At 36.0% G+C, this 24,141-nt stretch overlaps 1 protein-coding gene across 1 annotated transcript; it reads left to right on the forward strand.

Moving 5' to 3' along the window:
* The first annotated feature begins 6,137 nt into the window (after positions 1-6,137).
* Positions 6,138-9,097, forward strand: LOC118032453 (putative disease resistance RPP13-like protein 1). The gene is made up of 2 exons (XM_035037166.2): positions 6,138-6,578; positions 7,404-9,097. Exons 1-2 carry the CDS (start codon positions 6,261-6,263, stop codon positions 7,872-7,874), a joined length of 789 nt encoding a protein of 262 aa, XP_034893057.1. The 5' UTR covers positions 6,138-6,260; the 3' UTR covers positions 7,875-9,097.
* Positions 9,098-24,141: the final 15,044 nt, after the last annotated feature.

Consider the following 24,141-nt stretch of genomic DNA (forward strand, 5'->3'; position numbering starts at 1 on the left):
ATTATAAATTATAAAAAAAAATAGAATTTCATGAATCATCTTTTTATAATACATAAATAAATTTTTAAGCTTTATATTAGAAACTTATAATTTTTAGATTTTTTAAATCTTAATTAATTTAGTTATATATTTATATTATTTTATAATTTAAAACTCGGGTCCATCCTTCATCTTAATGGCATAGATGAAAAATTTATTATTCTTATCTTGTTTATGCCCGTTTGAAGACAGTTAATCCAAACTTAATCCACTTGATCATGATGCCTTAATCATGCGATATAAAAGACTAATACATTGAGCACCAAGTGTGGATATAATCGGTGGCGGAGATAGGAGGCTGGCAAAGACTCCGGCCTTTTAAGGAAATTATTTTTTTGAACATTTTTTTTAACAATGTTTATAGTTTCAACTCAAATAATAAAATAACTGAAATTTTGGCGTTTTAAGTTTTTGTTTTTTTTTTTTTAGTATTTTGTTTTAAATTTTATTTTGTGACCCAGCCCTAAATATAATATAAATAATTTAATATTGTTAGGAAGTTTTAAACCGGCTTCCATGAATTTAATATTGTACATGTCGGATCCTTCTTGCCCGTGACGGTGACGGCAATCCTGCCTATATTTTAATATTGTACATTTGGCCCTTTTTTTTTAATTACTGAAAACTTAACATGTCATGTGCTAAATTCTTGAAGAACCCAGTGAATGCCATAATTAAAGATTCATTTTGAAAATTAATTTGAAATAAAAATGAAAAATAATAATTTTTTTTCAAAAGTACTTTTACATCACAAAAATAAAAATTACCTTATGTAAGGGACATGCACGGTCAAGAAACCAAAGAAGAGAACGCTAGCTCTCTGGAGCGTTTGGCACGGAAAAATGAAAGGGCACGGTCGTATTCACCTGTTAATTTCACGAGGTTGTATATATTCTTTGGGTTTCCACGTTGGCAATACATGAATTTGTTTTTATATTAAAAATTGTGTTTTATAATTTTTTTAAAAATATTTGCATGAAATTAATATTGTTTTATTGTTGTTAGATTATTTTGATGTGATAATAAAAAAAATATTTTTTTTAAATATTTTTTTAATATATTTTTAAATAAAAAATAATCATTAATAATTAAGATTTCCACGAAGGGAACTATTTTTGTGTGGAAAAGAAAAACCACAGGACGGTAGGAATGCATCAATGTCATAAATAGGGTTTGTCTTGTTATATAAGAAGACTTTGAAAGTGGCTTTGTTGACTCTGCTGAGATGAAGAATAGTCAAAAGAGTCCTAAAATTAATTCGTCTTTGCTATCCACGGCGGCGCATCATTTGTGGCTTTGGAAATTAACATGGTGCTTCCGATGCACCAAGTTATGTGCTATCCACGGCACCGCATTATTGATGTTTACACCGTTTTTATATATTTTAATTAATTTTATAAATTTTAAAATTAATAAGTCTTAATATTTTGAAACTCGAATAGATATTTTTTAAAAAATAAATTTAAAATTTAACCAATTAAACTAAAACTCTTAAAAATTTATAAGATTAATTCAAATGCACAAGAAATATGATTTCTATCAATGTTTTAGCTAGATAAATAAAGTTTAAAGACTTGATTTGTTTTTTATATTATAAAATATTTCTTTGATCAATTTTTATATATCTAATTAAGTTAATTTTTATTTTTAATATATATTAAATTTATAATTTATCATTTATCATTCTTCTCATGTAAAAACTTATTATTAATATTTTATGGATGTCCACAAGAAGATAATTAATCCATAATAATTTTTTACGGTTTAACTGTTTATATATTTTTAAATTTATTGTATTAAACACAGAAATTATCTTTTTTTATTATTCGATTATCAAATTTATTTATACATACCGCTTCCACGAGTTTTCTTGTCCCTTCCTTTCCTTTAAAGTCCACGTGTTCCCATCATGGCTTATTAGATTTCTACTGCTATCATTCTCTCTCTCACCCTTTCGCAAGAATCGACAACTTCATGACTCAGAAATCTTGACCTCATCTCCTAACAATTCATACTGGTAGGGTTCTGCACTGCACCATTCTTTTCAAGAGCTGGTGGGATGTCACAGAGAAGATGTAAAGATTTGTACTAAATGATGCATCATTAATACAGTAGAGAAGAAAGATCACGTCCGACGAGAATATCATTACAAAATGATCCCCGGGCCCCCGGCAAACAGTCAGGGATGCCAGCACGGCCGGCTTACATGGTTAAGCTTGTAACAATTTATAATCAACTCTAAGCTTACATGGTTAAGCCGCCAGCACGACCGGCTTACATGGTTAAGCCTTAATCATGCTGATAAAAAAGACTACCACATTGATGTCTTTTTTTTTCCTTTAAAATTCTGTATGCTTGTTCTCTTTATGCAATTCATTGGATTCTGCTTTCTACGGCCTTCTCTCTCACACCTTCCGCGAAGATCTACCATGGCTTCTGCTTTCTTCTCTCTCTCTGTTTTTTTTTATCTCCCGTCCTTTTGATACTGTCGTCCTCCCCCGAAAATCCACCGAGGCTCTGGAGTTGAGTAGAGGACAGTTATCTGTGCTGTCATTGAGGTTTTGGTTGACAGGCTGTCCTCTCCTGAGGTTCTAGGCTTTTTCAAAAGACAAGCTCAATCAATGGAAAAGTTGAAGTTAAACATTAAATTATTCTTCTTTTTTATTTTTTTTCACAAGTATTTAACCGTTCAATTTGTAAAAATATCAGTCTTTTTTATAAGCCAACAATTACACTTTTTAAATTTGCTATTCTAATAATTATTTATTTATGTGATAATTTCACCAATGTTTTTTTAGCCTTGTACCAAATACCTTCTAAGAGTAATACCAAATGAAAAATTTTTAAATATTTTTGAACCTCATAGTTTCATATCTTTATATTTTAACCGTTAACTTCATTTCTCACCCGTTTAACTCTTTGACTATTAAGTTTTGGTCCTTGCAATTCTCATAAAAGTTCATTTTAGTTCCTAAAGTTTTTATTTTTATTTTTTATCCTTATAGTTTCAGGTATTTATATTTAATTCTAAAATTTTATTTTCCTCACATTTCAATTCTTTTATGTTGCGATTATAAAGAGAAAGTCGCTAGAAAAAGAAAGAGGAAAGAGAAGTATTTTGGTGAGTTGTATTTCAAGAACAAAAAATGTTGATTTTGGATAGTTGTATTTTGAATGAAACAGACCCAACCAATGCCCTGAGTTACTCGGGTCCTGGGTTGACTCGTCAAGCGGGGCTGAGTCTGATAACTATGATAACAACTATATCAGACCCAAGATATTGAGTATATCATTGGATCTGACGACCATGTCAGACCCAATAGCCTTGGATCTAGTGATCGAGCCTCACCCAAGACCTTTAGGTTTGACGAGCAAGCCAGACCCAAGTCTTTTGGGTCTGGCGGTCATGCCACACCTAAGACAGTTGAGTCTGAGAGCCGTGCCAAACTCATATCTCTTTGGTCTGGTAGGTCAAGCTAGACCCAATACACTTGGGTCTTGCGATCGAGCCGGACCTTAGAGACTTGGGTGTGGCAGCCATGTTTGGGTCTTACATGGCTGCCAAACCTAGGGTTTGGTGATTGGGTCTAGCAATCACGCCAGACCTCAGTGTCTTGGGCTCGGCTGCCATGACCAAACTGAAAAAAAAATTGCATAGTAACAAATACACAGTGAAAATCCAACGCGTTTTAGTATATAAGTAATAAATTTAATAATTAACATATATTGCATGATAAATTTAGCATTAATTTTACCAGTGGCTACTGCATCAGTAGAGAGAATATTTTAAGTGTTGAAATTGGTTAAAAGTCGATTACACAATCGAATTGGAGATGATTTATTGAATGATTGTTTGGTTACTTATATCGAAAAAGATATATTTGAAAGTGTTGATAATGAGAAGATCCTACAGTGTGTTCAACATATCAAGTCCTGCAATGAGCTATTGTGAATTATATATAAAAAAAAGAAATTTATGAAATATCTTTTTATAATATATGTAAATTTTTTAACTTTATATTAAAAATTATAATTTTTGGATTTTTTAGATCTTAATTAATTAATGGAAAAGTTGAAGTTGATTATTAAATTATTCTCTCTTTTTTTCACAAGTATTTAATTGTTTAATTTGTAAATACATTAGTCATTTAAAAAAAAAAAACATTTACACTTTTTAAATTTGCTCTTATAATAATAATAATTATTTATGTGATAATTTCAACCATATTTTTAAGCCTTATACCAAATACCTTCTAAGAGTAATACCAAATGAAGTTTTTTTTTTAAAAAATATTTTTTAACCTAGTAGTTTTATGTGTTTACATTTTAGCCATAAACTTCATTTTCCACTAGTTTCACTATCTGAATATTGAGTTTTGGTCCTTGAAATTCTAATAAAAGTTCATTTGGGTTTCTAAAGGTTTTTTCTTTTATCCTCTTAGTTTTAGCTATTTATATTTAAATCTAAAACTTCATTCTCCTCACATTTGAATTCCTTGATGTTACGAGTATAAAGATAAAGTCGTTAGATAAAAAGAGAAGTATTTTGGTGAGTTGTATTTCAAGAACAAAAAATATTGATCTTAGTGTCCATAAATTTATCTTTAAACACGTAACAAAAAAAATTAATATTTTTTAAAAGTGGCTCTAAACAAAATAAAAAAGAGGAGGTTTTATCTATTTTTTTGATTTTTTAACCGGTCACATTACTTTATTTCTTTTCAATTGCATTCTTTAAAGCTATATTTTCATGGCATCCATAGCTATCAAACCTAGCCTAGGGGTTAACCCGACTAATGGGCTAAGTCCTGGTTTACACGGGTTGACTCGGGTCAACCAAGAAAAATTAAAAAGACATATTTGAGGTTTTGATATGTTATATGAAAAATAAGAAATAATCCATATGGATATATGCTATACATGTTGTAAACAATTAAATTTAAAAGATTATTTCAAAAGATTTTTTATTCCACATTGAAAAGATACTATCGTATTCTTCTAAGTTGAAGTATTTAAATAAAAAATATTTTATATCCCACATTGAATAAATATTAACTTTTTTTCTTGTGAACATAGAATACATACACACATTAAAAGACTTAAAATTTCACATTGAAAAAATAAAATATTCTTCTAAATATTTATATAGTGAACTTTGAAAATGAGTTTAGCAAGCAACTGAAAAATATGAAAAAAAAAAGGGTCTTTGGATAGGAGAAAAAACACATTTAATAAAAAAAAACAATCTCTATCGGGTTTTTTATTGGGTCACCCGAGTTCCGGGTTTACCTGACGTGTCAACCAGTTTACTCTAGGCCACTTACAAGCCCAAATATTGAATGAAATAGAATTGGCCAAGGCCCGAGTCACCATATTTTGATGTTTTTATTATTTTAATATGAAAATTTCAAGAAACAATCCACGTGGATATAGGTTATATATATTATAAATAATTAAGTTTAAAAGATTATTTCAAAAGGTTTTTTTTTTTTTTTATCTTATATCAAAAAAGATATTATCTTATTCTTCTAAGTTGAAGTATTTAAACTAAAAAGGTTTTTTTTTATCTCATATTTGAAAAAACATTACTTTTTTTTTTCTGAAGAACATAGAGTGTAATATACTAAAAGGGCTTCAAAATCCCACATTGTAATGGTGGTTATTCTTGTTCTTTTTTTTATTATTATTATATTTATAGAGAAATCAAAGATAAATAAATGAAAAAAAAAAGAGATGTTACAATGGTTATTTTTTCGTGAGTTCTGCAGTAGTAATAGTAATTATATTGTTTGAATTGTTGCAATTAGGGTGAATTAAATAAGAAATGTACGAATTGTAATGAATGAATGGAGAAAGAGAAAGGATGCAAAGATAAGTTTTGAATGTTTTTTTTTTTAAATCAAGAAGGTTTAGCCTGTGATTCAACATGTAAAAAGCAGAAAAAAAATAGCTTTTTCATAACCAAGTTCCAATCTTGGCACATGGTGGGCCCATCATTTTTATACATTGAGAGAAAACGCATACGCTTCCTCGAGTTTTCTTGTCTCTTAATTCCTTTCCTTCGAACCCTACGTATTCCCATCATGCAATTCAGTGGCTTATCATTCTCTCTCACATAATCACTCTCTCACCCTTGCGCAAAAATCCACCAAGGCTCCTGCTTTCCACTACTCTTTTTCTCTCACATATTCCCACCCTCACCCTTTCTGCAAAAATCCACCATGGCTCTTGAGTTGATCGGCGGATCAATTCTCTCTCCTGTCATTCAGGTTCTGGTCGACAGGTTGGCCTCTCGTGAGGTTCTGGGCTTCTTCAAAAGCCACAAACTCGACGGTGGTCTTCTGGAAAAGCTGAATGAAACACTGAATACTGTCAACGGACTACTCGACGATGCGGAGGAGAAGCAGATTACAAAGCCTGCTGTGAAGAACTGGCTTAATGATGTTAAACACGCTGTGTATGAAGCTGAGGACATATTGGAGGAGATTGATTATGAATATCTACGATCCAAGGACATTGATCGACCTGACAGCAATTGGGTAAGCATAAGTTCTTGCACCTATAGACCTTGCTTCCTCATAAAATGTTTGTTTGTTTTTTTTGGTTTTTTTTTTTTTTTTTTTTTTTTTTTTAACTTTCATGTATGCTCTCTAGTCTGTTAAACGAGGAAAAAATAATTTTAGGCATGGTTGTTGTCTTTTCTGTGAGTTTTAATTAAGAGTATTCATTGTTATACATGCAACTAATATCATTGGCTTTAATTTGGTGTCTCTGGCGAAATTATGCTTGCAAATTCTCATCTATTAATTAGTTTTCTAGACATGGGCTTTGGGATTTTTAAAATCTGAATTATTTATATAAATTTTGTCAATTTTAATTAAATTATATATTTTTTATAAGAGCATAAATAAATTTTAAATTGTTCTGAAAAAATAAGGGATATAAAATTGAATTGTCTTTCAATATTTTTAATGATGAATAATTAGGACTTACTAGATTCAAAACCTATTATTATAAATATTAAATTTCTTAGTATTTATATATACAATAATTACCAAGAATTATGCACTTATTTTTGGGTAGCACAATTAGACTCTGAAATGATATTTTATATATGAAAGCTTCATATCTTTGTTTTAAATATTAAAAATAAATACTTTACTTTTAATACAAATATAATAAGGGCTATGAAAATCACTAATGTTAAGTTAGCATCAACAATTGTAAATTCTTGAAAAAGATATGTAGAAAGAAAACTTATTAATTCTCTAGATGTAAAAAATCTTAATGTTTATGTTTTGATATTATAAAATTATAATGTTTTTTCCTGAATTCTATCTCACATATTTAGTCCACCATTGCAGGTAAGGGATCGGGTTCCATTTCTAAATCCAGCTAATAGAAGGATGAAAGAGATGGGAGCAAAGTTACAAATGATCCTTGAGAAGCTTGAACGTTTACTTAAACACAAGGGTGATCTGCGCCACATAGAAGGTACTGGTGGATGGAGACCATTGTCAGAGAAAACAACTCCACTGGTTAATGAATCTCATGTATATGGAAGGGACGCTGATAAGGAAGCCATAATGGAGCACTTGTTGACACAACACAACACGGATGGCTCAAATTTATGTGCGGTCTCTATTGCGGGTATGGGCGGGATTGGTAAAACCACTCTTGCTCAGCTTATCTACAACGACGAAAGGGTAGATCTTTCGAGCTCAAACCCTGGGTCTGGGCTTCTCAACAATTTGATGTTGCCAGGATTATTAAGGATATTCTTGATAAGATCAACGCAAGTACTTGCCGCACCAAAGAACCAGATGAATCTCTAATGGAGGCAGTGAAAGAGAAGAAACTTCTACTTGTTCTAGATGATGCGTGGAACATCGAGTACAATGAATGGAAAAAATTACTGCTACCTTTGCAGTATGTGGAGCACGGAAGTAAGATTGTCGTGACAACACGGGATGAAGATGTAGCAAGAGTCACGCAAACTGTCATCCCCTGTCACCGCTTGAATGTAATAAGCGATGAATATTGCTGGGAGTTGTTTGCAAGGGATGCATTTAGTGGTGTAAATTCTGGAGCAGTCTCATCCTTGGAAGCATTTGGCAGAGAAATAGTGAGAAAGTGCAAAGGTTTGCCGCTGGCAGTGAAAACTCTTGGGGGTCTTTTGCACTCCGAAGGAGATGTCAGGCTATGGGAGAAGATATCCAATAGCTGTTTGTGGGGTTCGTCCAATGAAAACATCCCTCCAGCTCTAACATTGAGCTATATATTATTATCTCCCTTCACACCTCAAACGTTGTTTTGCTTATTGTGCAATATTTCCCAAGGGTTATGTATTCAAGAAGGATGGATTAATCACTTCATGGATGGCACATGGTTTTCTAGTCCAGCCCAGAGGCGTTGAGGAGATGGAAGAGATAGGTGAAAAATACTTTGATGATCTTGTCTCCAGGTCACTTTTCCAGCAATCAACTCGTTATTCTGTTTTCAGCATGCATGACCTCATAAGTGATTTAGCTGAATACGTGTCAGGAGAATTTTGCTTTAAGCTTGGTATTAATGAATCGGGCTCTGGGTTGGAGGGTGAACATTTACTTCCAGAAAGGACTCGTTATTTATCATTCACTTCAGCGGCTGAATATTGCAGAGGACTTCCGCTATTTCATGGTAGTCATGGAGGCCAACATTTATCAATCACTTCATATAGCAGAGGACTTCGAATATTTCGTGGTATTCATGGAGGCCAACATTTGCGCGCCTTCTTTCTGCCGAATTTTTTTTCGGAAGATGATAGAGAGGCACTGAATGACACCTGGCCAAATCTTAAGCTCTTGCGAATGCTATCTTTATTTCATCTACAAGATATTTCTTCTCAGTTGCTCAATTCCATTGGCAACTTAAAACATTTGCGGCACTTGGACCTTTCTTGCACCGCCATTGAAAGGTTGCCTGAAAGTGTTTGCACCTTGTACTATTTGCAAAGTTTATTGTTAAAGGAGTGCCGACATCTCATGGAGTTGCCATCCAACATCTCCAACTTGGTCAACTTACAACATCTTGATTTTTTTCAATATTTCGACTTATTCCAAAAAAAAAAAAAAAAAACAACATCTTGATTTTCAAGAGACAAATTTGGAAGAGATGCCACCAAAAATGGAGAAACTCACAAACCTTCAAATTTTGGAATACTACATCGTGGGAAAAGGTAGTGGGTCTAGCATGAAAGTGTTGGGGAAGCTCTCTCATTTAAGGAAAAAGCTTTCTATTGGGAATCTCAGAGATGTTGCAAATGCTCAAGATGCTTTGGATGCCGATTTGAAGGGTAAGAAGAAGATTGAGAAGCTGCGGTTGATGTGGGATGGCAATACGGATGACACACGGCACGAGAGAGAAGTACTTGAGAGATTGGAGCCTTCTGAAAATGTGAAACAGCTTGGCATTACTGGTTACGGGGGTACAACATTTCCAGGCTGGCTAGGAAACTCTTCTTTCTCAAATATGGTAAAGTTAAAACTTTCTGGATGTAAGAACTGCATCCTCTTGCCACCACTGGGGCAGCTGCCTTCTCTAGAAGAGCTCCAAATTAAAGGATTTGATGAAGTCGTGGCAGTTGGTTCTGAGTTCTATGGAAGTGACGCTTCGATTGTGAAGCCATTTAAATCCCTGACGATATTAAAGTTCGACGGGATGAAAAAATGGCAGGAATGGAAAACAGATGTAGCTGGTGCTTTCCCTCATCTTGCAGAGCTCTTGATAGCAGGTTGTCCCGAGTTAACAAGTGGCTTTCCTCGTCACCTTCCTTCTTTATCGTTTCTTACTATTAAAGAATGTCCGCTTCTTGGGGACGGATTTTGGATGCGGGGAAATAGAAAAACTCAAAAAAAATAAGGTAAAAGTAAAAATATATTTATTTTTAAAGTTATATTTTTTTAATGTTTTGTGTAATATTATTTATTTATAATTGAATTTGAATTTTGAATTTGAATTGATATTATAGCGACCCCTCAACCGGAATAAAATAACAATCTTATATTAACTGGAAAATAAAATAATTAAATTTTTTCTAAGTTAACCATGTGACCATGAACATGTGATTTAGATAATTTTTAGATAATTTTATCGAAAGGAAAGTAAAAACAAAACACAAAAACTAATTTCATAAAAATTAAATATTGAAGAATAATTTCAAAAAAATTTAATATAATATAATAAGGGCTATGAAAATCACTAATGACATTTAATCACTATATTTTTAAAACTTGAATTTTACTGCGTGCATTAAGTTAGCATCAACAATTGTAAATTCTTGAAAAAGATCTGTAGAAAGAAAACTTATTAATTCTCTAGATGTAAAAATCTTAATGTTTATGTTTTGATATTAAAAAATTATAATGTTATCCTGAATTCGATCTCATATATTTAGTCCACCATTGCAGGGAATGTTTGAAAAAACGGATTTACCTGAAGAGAGATACCATCATAGGCAAGAACATGTGTTGATGATTACAACATCCTATATTAGAATCATATTCTGATAGATACATGAGTAACTATAATGATTACAATATCCTATATTAGAATCCTATTCTATAATATGCCCCCTCAAGTTGAGGGTGGGGGATCATCCCGAAACTTGAATCGAAAAGCAGTAAAGGATGCAACAGGAAGCGGTTTAGTGAAGACATCAACAAGTTGATCCTGAGAGGGAACAAAACGAATCTGAATTTCTTTCTTGGCAACACGATCACGGACAAAGTGATAATCCACTTCAACATGCTTAGTACGAGCATGGAAGATAGGATTTGCTGAGAGATAGGTAGCACCAAGATTATCACACCAAATGGTAGGGGTAGAGACTGAGGGAACCTGCAAATCTGTTAACAAGTATTGAAGCCAAATGACTTCAGCGGTACCATCAGTAAGGGCTTTATACTCAGCCTCAGTAGAGGAGCGAGCAACAGTGCGTTGCTTGCCGGATTTCCAAGAAATTGGCGTCTAACCAAAAAAGACAAGATAGCCGCCCGTAGACTTGCGATCATCAATACTACCAGCCCAATCTGCATCTGTAAAGCCATGTAGAGCAAAATAGGAGCCTCGAGTGATATGGAAACCATAAGATGTCGTACCTTTAAGATAGCGTAAAATACGTTTGACAGCGGCCCAATGAGAATCTGTAAGAGCATGCATAAACTGACAGACTCTGTTAACAGCAAAGCATATATCTGGATGGGTGAAGGTAAGATATTGAAGAGCACCCACGATTTGACAAAATCGTGTAAGATCAGAGAATGAATGATCCGGTAATAAAATGACTTTTGAAGGGGAGACTGGAGTATCAACTGGTTTGCAGGAAGTCATACCAGCTCGGGTGAGGATGTCAAAAATATATTTATGTTGACGCAACATTAAACCCATACTAGTAGACTGAACTTCAATACCCAGAAAGTAGTGAACAACACCTAAGTCACGACGCTTGAACTCAGAGCTGAGTAACTGTATAAGGTGATGGAGCATAGCAGAGTTGCTACCCGTGAGCAGAATATCATCAACATACACCAGGAGATAAAAGATATTAGTACCATCAGATAAGATAAACAGGGAGGTGTCAACCTTGGAAGCTCGGAAACCGATGGAGAGTAAAAAATCACTTAGATGAGTGTACCATGCTCTCAGTGCCTGTTTCAAACCATACAATGATTTGTGCAATCTGCACACATGAGATGGAAGAGAAGAGTCAATGAAACCTGGAGGCTGTTTCATGTAGACCTCTTCAGTAAGAACACCATTAAGGAAGGCATTATGAATATCAAGCTGATGAATCTTCCAATTTCACGAAACCGCGATAGAGAAAACCAATCGGACAGTGGCCTGCTTAATAATTGGACTGAAGGTTTTAGAATAATCAATACCTTCATGCTGGGTAAAACCTCTAGCAACAAGGCGCGCTTTATAGCGCTCAATACTACCATCAACACGACGTTTGATCCGATATGCCCATCTACTACCAACAACGGTGAAATTTTTGTGATTTTCACGTAAAGCGGCGATCTCATCACATATAGCATTATGCCAAACTGCATACCGGTCAGCATCAGAGAAAGCAAAAGGCTCAGAAGAGAGAGAATACAGTACCCGTGTAGAGGTAGAAGTAGCGGCAGCGGAAGCAACCAGATTAGCTGTCTTCGGTTGTCGCGGTCTAAGAGTCATAGGATGTCTACTATGTGCTAGTGGAGACGCAGGGGAAGACGGTTGTAGCGAGGAGACCTGTGGCAGTTGATAAGAAGACAAATCAACCATAAGTTGTAGACTAGCGGGAGAGGATGATAAAGAAGCAGCTTCAAGCACATGACTGTCAGCAGAGGAGGGGCTGGAGGTAGAGACTGAAGCTGCAGGAGTGCTGGCCAGGGAGGGCGAAGCAGAGGAGGGACTAGAAAGTGCCCCAAGACCATGAGGAGAGGAGACCAATTGATGATCTGAACCTGCATCATAAGGGTTATATAAACAAGTATGGGATGATGACCAATTGACTAGAAAGTGCCCCTTGCTTGCTCTATACTATCTTGTGTGTTGTGTTTGAAGCTAGGGTAAATAATTTGTGCGACCGTGACATCGCAACAAATTTTGGCGCCGTTGCCGGGGAAGTAATTTTAGTTGATTCTTGTGCTTGTGCTATTATTTTTAGTTGCTGTGATTGTTATTTATATTTGTGAAAAAAAAAAAAGAGAAACATAATTTTTGGTTGCGGCGGTACTGTTCACTTACGGCAGCGGTACTGTTCAAAATAGAATTGTTTGTGGAAATAGGTTTCTTCCTTTCGTTTCCTGAAGGGAAACGACGTTCTAAACAAGACTAGTAGTATACTACTAGCCCTACCATATTGAGGCCAAATTCCAGCGTAGGATTTTAGGCAGTTTTAGTTTTCTAGCGTAGGATTTTCGTACAATTTGCATTGTTTTTCGATATCTTGTGTAATTGGTTTCTTTTGAGTTTATGCCAGTAACCCGTTCAACTAATCAAAGTCAAGTGCAGTTGGATCTTGAAATAGAAAAAACTTTACGCAGGTTACGAAAGGAAGCTCGCCTCAACACCATGGCTAATGCACGACAACAAACACTGAAGGAGCTTGCTGCTCCTAACGTGGAAAATCAACCATTGTGCATAAACATCGACAATAATGTAAACTTTGAGCTCAAATCTGGTTTTATACATTTGCTACCAATATTTAATGGTCTTGCAGGAGAAGATCCTCATACTCATCTCAAGGAGTTCCATATGGTTTGTGTTGGCATGAAACCGAATGGAGTTGACGAAGAACAAGTTAAGTTGAAAGCTTTCCCTTTCTCTTTAAAAGGGGCAGCAAAGACATGGTTTTTCTCTATTCTCCCAGGTTCAATTGGAACTTGGAATGGCATGAAAAAGATCTTCCTTGAGAAGTATTTCCCAGCATCTCGAGTTGTCAATATAAGGAAAGAAATATGTGGGATTCGACAATCTCATGGAGAGACACTTTCCGAGTATTGGGAAAGATTTGAGCAACTATGCATTCAATGTCCTCATCATCAAATACCCAATCAGCTGCTCATTCAATATTTCTATGAAGGATTGATGCCTACTGACCGTAGTATCACTGATGCTGCAAGTGGAGGGGCATTGGTAGATAAGGCACCCGAGGCTGCACGCCAATTAATCTCAAACATAGCAGCTAACTCAAAACAGTTTGGCACTCGTGGAGACTTCTCCAACAAACGAGTAAATGAATTAAGTATTTCTAACCTTGAGAATAAAGTTAATGATCTTACTTCTCTTGTGCGCTCTTTGGCTTGTGGAAATGTACAACATGTGAAAGTTTGTAGCATATGCTCCTTACAAGGACATGCTTTGGATATGTGCCCAACAATGCAAGAAGATTACATTGAGCAAGCTAATGCAGTTGATGGAGCATTCAATGGACAGCTTTGTAACACCCCAAAAAAATTCTGGCGCGCAGCATCGGGCTGGCGATTTAAGTCTCGTTGTTGTTGTTTGTTTGAATTTGGTTCGTTGGAGTCGCCACCTAGTAATTTATTGAAGGCTACTAGGAAACCGGATGTATTGGTCTTGTCAGAGATTCACGGGTACGGGACTGGTTGTGGTTAGGGAAGGTATTAGCACCCCTAACACACCCTACCTGAGGTAAGCTGCTCGCGAATTTGATGTGTTAAAGAAGTTTTAATAATTGTCTTTTCATCGGAAATTAGAAATATCACTTACGTATAAGTTAATAATTCTTAACCGAGATCCGATCAAAATATTAAATTCTTCTTTAATATATTTGCAATTTTATCATTAAAAAATATATACAAATAAATAAAACAAAATACAAACACACACACATACACTTCCACTATTTTTGTTTCTTTTGTTTTTTTCTTTTCTTTTCTTTTACATTCATATTTACAAAATACAAATAAAAATTCAATACTAAATAAAAAAAATACAACAACTCAAAATTACAAAATAATCCCTAAAATTCAAGAAACACAAATCTGAAAAGCATTCTGGGTCTACCTGAACAGTGTTGAGGGAGGCTGCTAGGCGCGTGAACAGTGCTTGGACAGCGGCGGCGTGTGGGTTCACGCGCCGCCGTGAGAACGCCGGAAAAAAGGGTTTGCCGGATTCTTCTTCTTCTTCCTTTTCCCTCCCCGCAGACGGTAAGAAGCCACATCATCTACAACAAAAAAACAAACGCACAAACAGTCGATTTTAAGCTTTTATTTCTTTGTTTTTTTTTTTTTCGGATCTGATTTTTTTGTTCTTTGTTTCTTCTCCGATCTGCTCCTTCCTCTTCTTCTTCAGATCGTCTTCTCCGTTTCAGATCTGCAAATGGGTCTGTTGTGTTCTTCTTCTCCTCTGCTTCAGGTGGCCGGCGTGTGTCCAAAGAGCTGCTGGCGACTGGGTTTCAATCGCGCCTTTGCTGCTGCTACTAGTGGGTGACTGGCGGTGTCCTCGGTGGTGCTGGAGCTGCTGGTTGAGCCGCGGTGGGCGCTGGGTTTCCTCTTCTCCTCTGCTTCGGGTGCGGACGGCGCTGCTGGAGGCCGATCTGGTTGCTGAAGATGAGGTCTGTTAGTGGAGACCTGTGAGGGAGAGAGGGCTGTGAGGGAGCGGGAGGTAAGGAAATGGGAAAAATGGGGGAGCTGCCGGTTGAAGGAAGAAAAAACCAAAATCCAGGGGAAGGTGCCGCCGGCTGGTTTCGGAGAAAGAAAGAAAATAAAATTCCAACAGGGTGAGGGGCGGCTGCAACGTTGGAAAAATGGGGAGCCAATTCTTGGCCGGCGGCTGGAGAAAAGAAATCAAAACCAGCGGGGGGGGAACGGTTTGTTCTGTTGGCCGAGAGGGCTGGTCTCGAAAAATCCAAGGCCAAAGATGGGGCGGCTGTGTTTGGATTTTTAGGGAAGGGGCGGCTGTGTATGAGAGGGTTTAGGTTAGGGTTTTCTGTAATTTTTTTAGGTGTTGTCAAAATTGCCCTCCCTGAATATGTTGAGGAAACCAGTATTTATAGGCAAAATGTTGCTAGGTTTTTCAATTTGGTCCCTCAACTTCTTTCTTTTTTGTAAATTTTGATTTTTCTTATTTTTTTGTATTTTTTGAAAACGAGCAATATCAATGTCGACTCAAATGAGGAAAATCAATAATTTAAAAATGACGCGTGAAAATTTGAACGCACTCGAAAATCTTTTTTTCTTTTTTTTTTCTTTTTTTTTGAAAATTTAAATTCTTTTTAGACGACGCTAAAAAATGCTAAAATGACGAGAATATATTAAAAAACATATTTTTTTTGGATTTTCATTGTTTTTTCTCTATTTTTGGATTTTTTGAAAATATATCAAAAACATGGGTCAAAAATTGGGTAGCAACAAGCTTCAGCATAAATATGATCCCTTTTCCAACATGTGCAATACCGGATGGAGAGATCATCCAAATTTATGCTATGGGAACCCACCTCAACAAGGCAATCTAGGCCGACAGTTCCATCCCCATGGATTTCAGCTCCAACAGAATTATCAAGCAAGACAACCCCCTCCATTCACAAACTCCAATGTTATGGGGTCGTCATCCAATGATGATCTTTGTGAGATGATGAAAACTTTGGCTTCTAACACTGTGACTTTGCAACAAAATGTCATGTCTTTTCAACAGGAAACAAGGTCAAGTATTCACAACTTGGAGAAGCAAATGGGGCAAGTAGCTTCAAGTGTGGGGAAATTGGAAGCACAAATGAATGGAAAATTTCCCTCCCAAACATTGAATCCAATAGAAAATGTTAGTGCGATCATGCTGCAAAGTGGGAAAGAACTTGAAGAGAAAAGGTCGAAACAAATTGAGATGGAGGAAGAAGAAGAGATAGAAACCGAATTGATTACAAAGAAGGAACATCCTCCTCCTCCACAAACTGAAACATCGACAAACACTCCAAAGGAGTTGTGCACTACCAAAAGAGCTTTCAAACTAAAAGGTCATGAAATGGTAAGTATGGGTGAGGTTGTATCTACTGTTGTTCAAAAGAATATGCCTTTGAAGCAAAAAGACCCAGGTGCATTTACTATCCCATGTGTTATTGGTAATGCTAGTTTCAAAAGGGCCTTGTGTGATTTAGGTGCATCCATTAGTGTTATGCCTAAACATGTTTATGATTCTCTTAGTCTTGAGCCTTTAAATAAAACTAGAATTGTAATACGACTTGCGGATTGTAGTTTTGTTTACCCACTTGGTGTGATAGAAGATGTCCTAGTCAAGATTGATAGTTTGGTCATTCCATGCGACTTTTATATTCTTGATATGGAACATGATTCTTGTGATTCATCATACAACACTCCTATATTGTTTGGGAGACCATTCTTGAAAACTTCCAATACAAAGATTGATTGTGGTAAGGATACTTTGTCTATGGAAGTAGGAGATGAAAAGATTGAATTTAATTTTCATGATGCAATGACATATCCTTATAACAATGTTTATTCTATCACATGCTATGACCAAGTTGATAAGTGTGTGCAACAAGTTTGTGATTTTGATTGCCAGGATGAATTAAGAGTAGCTTTGAGCTATAGCTATGATGTTACCGAGATAGAAGAGATGGAGAGGCACATATGTGTTCCCCAAAACATACATGAATCAGCATTGGCTTTGCAAGCTTTTCAAACTGTTCCCAATGATGCAGGAGTCATTTACCCCATCATGAACAATGAATGGGTGGCGCCTATCTTTTTGGTGCCAAAAAAGATTGGAATTACATTGGAAGAAATACAAAATGATGCTTACGAGAATGCAAGGATTTACAAAGAAAAAACTAAGAGTCTCCATGAACGAATGATTACAAGAAAAGAGTTTAATGTTGGAGAAAAAATCCTTTATCATTCGGGATTAAAACTTTTTCCTGGAAAGTTGTGCTCTCGTTGGATTGGACCTTTTGTTGTTTCTAATATTTTTCCTTATGGTGCAGTTGAAATTACAAGTTTAGAAACCAACAAAGTACTCAAGGTCAATGGGCATCGCTTGAAACCTTTCTATGAAGGTTGGACGACAGAACTCACCGCTTCTACAGAGTTAGTTGAACCAATCTATGAAGAATGAGCATGCAACATGTCAAGCCAATGACATAAAACAAAAGCACTTACTGGGAGACAACCCAGCATAAAAAAAAAAAAACAGATTTGCTTTTTTTTTTCCCTTATCTTTTATTTTTCGATTTTACTTTATTTTTATCATTCTCTTATATTCCTTTTCTTTTGTTTCAACATTGAGGACAATGTTGTGTTTTAAGTGTGGGGGTATTGGGAGAATGTTGGTTTTCTTATTTTGATTTTCTTTGTTGTAAATAAAAAAAAACAAATTTCTATGTTTGATCTTTTGAACTCCCATTGGTTTTTGAGAATATGAGTATTATGTATGAGAATTAATTGAGATAGATGAAGATATAAATCAAATGAAGGAGTATGCATGCAAGTTGTAAGATTTAATTGGTTTAGGGATTGACTTTGAGAATATGCCATGTTGACTTTATAGTGTTATACCAATTCAAGCTTTTGAGCCTTCAACATTATATTCTTTGATTGTACATTCTTTCAATGATATGTATCTCTAGAACTTGCTTCATATCTTGTTGAGATTACATTCGCATTACACATATACATGAAGATGATAAAGGCATTAGGAATTTTAACCATTTGAGCCAAAAAGCCAACCTAAAGCATATTATCCTTAGTGAGCCCCTTTTGAGCTTGTTTATCTTTTCTTTGTTTTATCCATGTATAAGCCTTAACTTTTTATATGTTTTTCTTTTCCCTTGGCCAAGGATTAGTAGAGCATATACTTGTGATATCTTATGGAATTATGGTTGGAAATTATGTGAAAAGAAAGAAGAAGTGATGCTTGATGAAAATATGGGCAAGTTGCCAAAGGTGAAAAAAAAAACAAAAAAAAACAAAAAAAAGAAGAAGAAAGAAATAAAGAAAGAAAGAAGTGTTCCTTTATGTTCTTAAGATTTTATGTTGAAAGAGCTTGAAATCAAAAGAAGTTAAGCATTGGTGATTAAAGATGGAAAATTTATGTGCTTTGATGGAATATCTTGTTTGAAATATCATTTTTTAGAATGCTCTACTTTATTTGGTTTGAACCTTCTCTTTTACTCTCTTTTACCTCACCTTAACCTTAGCCCCATTACAACCGGAAATAAGACCTTTTGATTCATGCATTGCTTGTAATATGTTAGTAATGGAGATGAGATTGAAGAGCAAGCTTATGGTAGAACATATTCATTGATTGAATTTGAGAGATTTAAACACATAAGCCCTAAAAACGTGAGTGTTGGAGTGTATATCAATGAGAGGACCTATCACTTTGGCATGACATAGATTTCATTTAAATCCCGACAATTAATTGAGTTTTGAAGTTTCCATGTAAATAAATTCATGAAAATTTATACTATTTATCCTTCTTGATTCTATTCTTGTTTATAATGCATATATTCTTGGATATTGATGGGAGATTACGAGATTGCTCATAGTGATTTGATTTGATTTAATTTCGATTTGATTTTACCTATCCTTTTTCGAGGACGAGCAAGAGCTAAGTGTGGGGGTATTTGATGCAACCATATTATTCGATAGTTTCACCCACATTTAACTAGTGTTTTGCCTATGTTTTATATATAAAATTCCTTGATATTCTTTGTTTTATGTTTTGAAGGCACTTTTGGATGAAAGATGTAAAAAGGAGTAAATTGAAGGTAATTGGCAGATTTGACGTTCAGTCGATGTTTTGTGCAGAGCGTGAGCTCTAAAGGTCAAAATGAAGTGATTCTAGTGCCATTAAAAATCTAACATCCATACCTTTCTGGAAATCTAAGGCAAGACAATAAAATAAGGAAGAGCATGGAAATCACAGCTTTCAAAGTCAAATCTCGCAATCTGCCAGTGTTAACCTTCGGTCATTCCGACTTGAATATCTGAAGCTACAGACGTCCAATTGATGCAAACTCAATTGTTTTGGATTCCTGACTCAAAGTTCTATAAACTCTCCAAATTTCAGCAAAAAAAGATGTCATATGAGGGAGATATGATTTTTCAAAGATGACAACTTAATTCTGCCAACAAACAGGTTTTGTGAAGAAACGAGTCCAAATTACGTTCTGAAGCATCTAAACTGACATCCAAGTTTATATTTTAGCAATTTAGCGCCTCTAAGTCAAAGCTTGAAGATTTCATGCAAAGTTATTTCTCCTTTTTTAGGAAAATAGTTATTGAACTACTTAAATGTAAACTATCTACTTAAAGGAGGACTATTTTGTAAAATAGAGATTAGGGTTTCCTAGCATATAAAAAGAATGAGAGAAGAGAAGGGGGGCAGCCACCCAAGAGGAGAAAAACGCCCCCCTACTCTAAGAAACCCTAAATCATGCATTCTTCTATCTTTTTGATTAGTTGTTCAACAAACATGCAAGGCTAAACTCATTTTCTTGGTTGCAAGGACACAGAAACCTTCGGATTTCAAGAACTGTGAGATCTAATTTACCTTTTCTTTTCAGTTTATATGATGAATATGTTTGTTCTCTTATGCTTATTTTTCCTATGATTGTTTATTTTAATTGCTAGAGTGGACTCTAAGTTATTATTGTAGACAATTTATTGCTAAGTTTGATATCAAAACCGGAGTTGTGGTATATGAACTTGTGAAGCAACTGAGTTTAATAATTGTAGCGGATCTACGTTATTAATCTTAGGGAGAACATTCGATCAAAGCAACATAAGCAGACAACTTAGTTGTTAAGATTAATGAATTTATCTAGATCTTAAGGCTGCCATTGGATTAAATCATTAGTGCGGACACTGTGATTATTTTTTGGTTAGGGTTAGTTATACGGCGGTTCCGTTAATTAACCAACGTTAAGAAAAGATAAAAATTCAGAATATAAACTGGAATTTCGTTTCAAGGATCAGTTCTGATTTCTACAGGTGGAAGTGTGCTTGCGACCAAGGTTTGTTCTCTTGATAATTTTCTGATTTTATTAAATTTTGTTTGATAGTTTTCTATTCTCTTTCTCTTTAGCCTAGATAACATCCAACCCCCCCTCCAAATTGCATATCATCTAGTATAAAAATCTGACTTGAATCTTCCTCGTGGGATCGACCCCTTGCTTGCTCTATACTATCTTGTGTGTTGTGTTTGAAGCTAGGGTAAATAATTTGTGCGACCGCGACATCGCAACAATAGTATAATTTTAAGAGTTAAATCGTGATTTTAACAATCTTGATCTAGTCCCACCAGACCAGAATAACAACAAAAAAAACCACAATTTTTCATTTAACTATTAGATCGCACTTAAACTTTTATAGGAGTTTTTGAAAACCACCTTCCTTATTATAGCCACTGCCTCGCAATGTAAATCGTCAAATCTCTAGATATCAAAAATCTTGTCGAGACCGTTTGATTTTAGTATTTTTGAGATTTTTCTTATTATTTTTAGAATTAGTCGACCAGTTTCACTAACCATTATGAACATGTCAATTAATTGAGTTAAATGATTGAAATTTCACCTTGTTACATTTCAGAAGCACAACATTCACTAAATATCACTATATATTTGAAAGTGCAACAATTATATTATCATGTTTAGGAATAATAATTTTTAATAAAAGTTGTCTTTTTGAAGTGTGATAAGGTGAAAAATACTATTTTTCAAACGATATCATTGTGTTACTTTTTTATGTTTACTATGCTAATTGATGAGTTTATCATTCAAATTTTAATAACCTGAAGGGTTACTTCACTATCATATCATCTCATTAGAACCTTGGTTAGACTTAATTTTTTTTTATAAATAATCTCATTTTTTTTTTTTATAAAAACCATCGTTGCAGCTTTGTTAACTTACTCGGTACCAAGACATGGGACGAGTTTAATAATTTTAGTATTTATATGTTCCTAAATTCTATCTCATATACATGGATATGTTCCGCCATTGCAGGTAAGGAATTTGTTTCCAATTCTTAATCCAGCCAATAAAAGGATGAAAGAGATTGAAGCAGAGTTACAAAAGATCTATGAGAAGCTTGAACGTTTAGTTAAACACAAGGGTGATCTGCGCCACATAGAAGGTAATGGTGGAGGGAGACCACTGTCAGAGAAAACAACTCCAATGGTTGATGAATCTCATGTATATGGAAGGGAAGCTGATAAGGAAGCCATAATGGAGCCCTTGTTGACACAACACAACACGGATGGCTCAAATTTATGTGCGGTCCCTATTGTGGGCATGGGCGGGATTGGTAAAACCACTCTTGCTCAGCTTATCTACAACGACAGAAGGGTGCTAGGTATTGCCATTAGTGGGACTACCCCACCACCAAACAAAGTGGCCACCACCACCAAGCAAGTGGCAGCACCATTAGTGCCACCAATGGTGGCATGTTTTAAGGGAGTTTTGTCCCCTACATGTGTTGGAGAATGCCTATAAAGGAGGCTTATATTTGAGAGCAAGATTGTGAGAGTGAGAACGTGAGAATTGTAGAGAGTGGAAGAGAAAGAGAAGGGCAGCAGCCCTGCAGCTGCAAGGGCAGCAAGAGAGATGGGAGTTGAGTGATGAGATCCTCCTCCATGTATTTATTGTATTCTTTCTCTATCTCAAATAATATTGTCTCTCCCGTGGATGTAGGCGGTTTTGCCGAACCACGTAAAATATTGTGTCTCAGTGTGCTTATCCCTCCGTTGAGCAAAGATCAGTTCATCACCGGTCCCCGGATTCCGCGCCCAACAATTGGTATCAGACCATATGGTTTAAAGTGGTGTTTGATTTTTGCTCAAAAATGAAAGTTGTCAAAATTGTGTTTTGACCATACCACTGTGTAGACGAGGAAGAGACGAAGCCACTGGTGAAAACCGCGTCGAAATCGGACATCGGAATATCCTTCACGCGCCGTCACGCTCCGGCGAGGTGACTGGCCACGCGCGCAGACGCGCGCCACGCGTCACACGCGTCTTCTTCGCCTGGATGGGCTGACCCGACCCGAATACCAGACGACCCGACCCACGTGGCTGACCCGGATAAGGATGACGTCATCATGACGTAATTTGTGACGTCAGCATGCACAGTAAGCATGGCCCAAGATGACATCAGCATGATGTAATGGTGACGTCATCAAACACAGTCAGCATGCCATGTCAGCGACCTGTCAGCGGACACATCATCACAGTGGGACCCATATGCCATGTCATCAGCCGCGAGCCGAGCCGAGCCGATTTGAGCCGAGCTGAATGGTAGTCGAGCCGAGCCGCGAGCCGAGGGAAAGGATTCTGTGCAGCAGAGTCTACATGCAACCGGATCTGAGAGTGAATCTGAGCCGTTGATCAGGCCAAAATTGTTTTGATCAAATCTTAGCCGTCTGATGTGCGATTTGGACGTTTCAAGACATGTTTCCAGCTAATTTGATCATTCCGAATGCAATGGTACGGTCCGATCATTGAGATTTGAGACCGAAAATGGCAATGGTGAATAATTAAAGATAGATTGCCCGATCAGGAGGCATCTGAGGGTCATGATGGAGGTCGATGGAGATGAAGAAGAAGAATGTGCACATGTTTACCCAATTACATGTGCTGAACTATTAAATGGGGAAATGTAATGCCTTGATGGAAGGCAAAATTGGGACACTCTGGACACCCGATTATGTGGACAATTAGAGGTGAAGAGTGAAAATTGATGAAGACCAATCTTGACGAATCTAAACACTAGTAGTCTCGCTAGATGTTGAGAAATCATGTATTAAACCTGTATATTCCAGATCACTTGTAAAGGAAAGCCGCAACAAAGCTAGCAAATGGTTGTATATACGAAGAGACAGTACGATGGATAGATATAGCCTAAGAAGTTCTGTCTAGGAGATTGGGTTTTAAGCGGGACCGTTGTGACCCCTCCAATCTTTCCTGGGAACTTGCTTAGTGGAAGGATTATCCATACGGTACTATTTTCGTATATGTGACAGTTTGTTATGAAACTGTTGAAGACTAGCAGGATGACGGCATAAGGGGAACAATTGGGTTCCATATGATCAAGGATCTGATGGAGTGGTGATTTCTCCAAAGAAGGCAGATTCGGTGACTGTGATTTCTCGAGGGGAGAATTGATGAAGACCCTGATAATGGAAGAGAAATACAGCAAGGGGATAAAGATTGGCACCCTATTTTGACTTGGCCAGGTGTTGTGACAGGATGAGCTGCTGTCAAACATAAGCAAGGAATAGGGAGAAATCTGGAGGACAGAAATTGCACGAGGGCATACGGAGATTGTGCAGGAGTACCCGAGGGATCCAATGAGGTACTGTAATGAGACAACAGGTGCAAGGAGAAGAAGAGTTCCCAGATGAAGCTCAGAGCAGAGACTATGTACAACAGGAAGTCTCTTGTGCTCTTCATGAAGACAACAAGTGAGGACATTTCCAATGCATGCAAGGATGGAAAGATGAGCTGTTGTAGAGGCACCTAATTGAGGGGGTGCAAACGCCTATGATAAAAGGCGACCGCCTATGAAAGGTGAAGACACCAAAGAGAGTGGTGTAG

Source organism: Populus alba, chromosome 17 (genome assembly GCF_005239225.2).
Source record: "Populus alba chromosome 17, ASM523922v2, whole genome shotgun sequence".
NCBI lineage: Eukaryota > Viridiplantae > Streptophyta > Magnoliopsida > Malpighiales > Salicaceae > Populus > Populus alba.

Coding starts and splice junctions, on each gene's coding strand:
- LOC118032453 (XM_035037166.2), top strand. CDS start 6,261: ATGGCTCTTGAGTTGATCGGCGGATCAATTCTCTCTCCTGTCATTCAG. Junction 6,579..7,403: donor ATCGACCTGACAGCAATTGG/GTAAGCATAAGT, acceptor CCACCATTGCAG/GTAAGGGATCGGGTTCCATT.